This window comes from Elephantulus edwardii, unplaced genomic scaffold (assembly GCF_000299155.1).
Source record: "Elephantulus edwardii isolate Elephantulus edwardi_28Jun2011 unplaced genomic scaffold, EleEdw1.0 scaffold00274, whole genome shotgun sequence".
NCBI classification, from domain to species: Eukaryota; Metazoa; Chordata; class Mammalia; order Macroscelidea; family Macroscelididae; genus Elephantulus; species Elephantulus edwardii.
This window is the reverse complement of record NW_006400024.1, coordinates 2,451,154-2,454,576: the sequence shown is the minus strand read 5'-3', so window position 1 is coordinate 2,454,576 and position 3,423 is coordinate 2,451,154. Positions and strand designations below refer to the sequence as shown.

Below are 3,423 nucleotides of genomic sequence, written 5' to 3'. Positions count from 1 at the left end.
CGTCCGAGAGTGGGGACCCCGGTTACTCCTATCTGAGGGCATCCACGTCCGAGAGTGGGGACCCCGGTTACTCCTATCTGAGGGTGTCCACATCCAGTGACCTGCTCCCCACGTCTCAGAGGGCGTGACCTGCCCACCCACGTCTCAGGGATGGCAGCGACCTGTTTCCCACACCTCACAGGCAGCAGTGTGTACCCCCAACATCTTATAGGCAACAGTGATGTGCTTCCCCACATCTCACAAACAGCAGCAACGTGTCCCCCCACTTCTCACAGACAGCAGAAACATGCCCCCTACATCTCAGACAGCCATGCCCTCGTGTCCTTCGTCCCACAGGTAGCAGTAACATCTCCCCCACATGCCTCACAGACAGCAGTGACGTGTTCCCTCCGTCTCAAACAGAGGAGCCGTGTCCCCCCATCTCACACATAGCAATGTCTCCAAGGACCTGGCACGTGCACGCACGGTAATGACATGTGCCTGACCCATGTTCCACCACCCCACAAACCTGACGCGGTCAGTGGTGTGCCCCCACTAGTCCCACAGAACCCACAAGCCTGGTGCTCACCTCTGGAGCTGGCGGAGGAAGTGCTGCAGCAGCTGCTGGATGGGTGAACTCTCGTTTTCAGCTGACAAGGGACAGAAAACCAAAGTAAATGACAGGCCTGGTGTGGTGCCACTGAGCCCTCCAGCCTCCCGAGATCTGTCTTTCTGGTTCTGTCACCCAGGCAGGCCTGGCCTGGTCCCCAGTAAACACTGAGGGGAGCAGCTGTACCAGGTGCTCAACTGCGCCACCCACATCCCATGAGAAGTGTGGAGGAGGCGGGACTCACAGCAGCCCCAGAGCCACTGACCACTGCAGGGCCTGAGCAGGTGGTTCACATTAGAGGTCCTTGTCTCACACCCTGACGTGGGTGACAGGCGCACACGGAAAACAGGCGCACAAGGACGACAGGCAGACACAGATGACAGGTGGACAGGTGCACACAGGCAACAGGCACACACGGACCCCAGGCGCACGCGTGCAACAGGCACACACGGACCCCAGGCGCACGCGTGTGACAGACACACACGGACCCCAGGCGCACACGTGCAACAGACACACACGGACCCCAGGAGCACACAGACCCCCAGTGCACAGGCATGACAGGAACACACACATGACAGGGGCACACGGACGACCGGAGCACACGGACTCCAGGTGCACACCGATGACAGGAGCACACAGATGACAGGAACACACCGATGAGAGGAACACACACACAACAGGCACACATGGACCCCAGGCGCACGCGTGCGACAGACACACACGGACCCCAGGTGCACACCAATGACAGGAGCACACAGACAATAGGAACACACCGATGACAGGAACACACAGACGACAGGAGCATACGCACGACAGGCGCACATGCACAGGGCAGGGGACATGTGAGAGCACAGGTGACCACATCTCAGGGTGAACCCAGATAAAATCCCTGAGGGTGTGGATATCCACATCTCAGGGCCCACAGTCAGAATGAAGACAGGCCAACAGAATACACCCATTAATGAGACAATTAGCAGACCACAAGTGGAGCTTGAGGGGGGACTCTCTGTTGAAGGGATCAAGTATCCCCAAGTGAACGGAGTAAAATGAGAAACATTCCCAAATTAAGGAAACAACTTATAATAAAGAACAATAACTAGGGTGAGTTGGGGGCATTCCCAAAGTGTGCTGATGCCCGGGGGTCAAGGACCCATGACTCGACACACATGGTGGGCGGGTTAGGAGGAGGTGAGTGTATCCATCATCACAGTCATCTAAACATCACAACGTAGTCAAGCATCTCCACCTCCACTGAACTCAGCAATAATTCCATCAGCCCTGGTGCTGACTTGGGGGGAAATGGCAGGCAGGGCCACAGGGTCTCTGCTCCCCTGGGAAGAGGTGACCCAATCCTATCAGAGCAGTTGATCCAGAGTCAAGCAAAGTGAGAAGTACTCTGGCTCCTGGTCAGAAGACAGAGGCAGCTCCAAGACAGAGGCGCATATTCAGCCCTGGATAGGAGAGTAGAGCCTCGTGGCAATGGCCAGGATAATGCTCTATCTGTCAGAGGGATGGAATCTGGCCTCATGGGTGAAGAAGACACTAGGACCACTACTGCCTATCTCTCTGGGGTCATGGGCCCACCTTCGCTATCTCAGTCTGCGTCACAGAGTTGCCCCCAGCTACAGTCTGCTGGGGTCGTGAGGGAAAATCACTCAGAGTAATACAAACGTCCACCTAAAGCCCTAAGCACAGGGGGCTGGGAACATGAGGAGCTCTGGAGCTGATAGTACGAGCTGAACACCAGCCGGCCCCACAAGCTCACTCCAGCGTCATCACTCCAGGGTCATCGCTCCAGGGTCATCGCTCCAGGGTCATGAGAGGCCTCGTGACCCTGTGGCTCCTCCACAATGGTCAATGCCCCCTCTAAACAGCACAGCTGTCTGCCACTTGGGTCCTGAAGTCAACGGGCACCCGCGTCCACGCTGAGAAGCAGTGAGACCTCCCTCCCAGCACGAAGGGCCTGCCTGTGTCCTCCCCGTGGGCTACTCCTGACTCCAACAGCCCATGCGGGGACGTGAGGGCGGGCAGTGGGCACACGGTGGTCGCATGCTCTTGGCATTCTCTGTACCATCTTTGACAGCACAGGTGACTCTCAGTCAGAGCAGCAGGACCTGGTGATGCCATGATGCCCTGGGAGAGGTGTGGGGCCCCCCTTTTCCTGCATGACTCCCTAAAAACTGGCAGCATGTCAAACCCCACTGGACAGGGACTGAGCCCCAGGCCCTGGTGCAACACTTGCCTGGCTGCGTGCGGCAGGCTCGGATGGGCCTGTCAGGGGGCGGCTCCACCTCCACCTTCTTGCCTGGGTCAAAGTCATCGGCCTCACCCTCAGTGTCACAGTGCTCCTTCTCCCGCTTCCGCTTCTTCTCCTCCTGTGGGCACAGGCAGGTGAGGGGTGACGGACGGTGAGGGGCGATGGGTGGTGAGTGGCGATGGGGGTGTGAGGGGCGTCGGGAGTGGGTGAATGGTGACGGGGGGAATAAGGGGCAACGGGGGAGTGAGGGGTGATGGGGGGTGAGGGGTGACAGGGAGGTGAGGGCCAGTACAAGCATGCCAACTGGCTCCAAGTCGCGCCTCTGGCCCTGGACACCCTCACGCGAGGCCCGCGGGCTGCAGGCAGCTGGCCACCTTTCTCTTGCGCCGCTCCTCATCATCCAGATGCTTGTCCTTCTCCGACTTCTTCTTTTTTTTCTTCTTTTTTTCCCGGTGCCGCTCGCGCTCGTGGTCTGACCTGTCGTCGTAGTAGCTGGAGTCGTGGCCGGATCCCGAGAGCTCGGTCACCTCGCTGCCCCCCACCTTCAGGACCAGCTTCAGAGGCTTCTCCAGGGGCT

At 58.6% G+C, this 3,423-nt stretch overlaps 1 protein-coding gene across 1 annotated transcript in view; it reads right to left on the bottom strand.

The window, feature by feature from the left end:
• The window catches only part of BRD9 (bromodomain containing 9), a 37,773-nt gene that overhangs the window by 30,108 nt on the left and 4,242 nt on the right, over positions 1-3,423 (bottom strand). The window contains exons 2-4 of the mRNA XM_006900171.1: positions 3,221-3,421; positions 2,832-2,964; positions 569-629 (exon numbers count right to left, since the gene is read on the bottom strand). Of these exons, the coding sequence (XP_006900233.1) occupies positions 569-629; positions 2,832-2,964; positions 3,221-3,421 (395 nt within the window). The remainder of the gene's footprint in view (positions 1-568; positions 630-2,831; positions 2,965-3,220; positions 3,422-3,423) is intronic.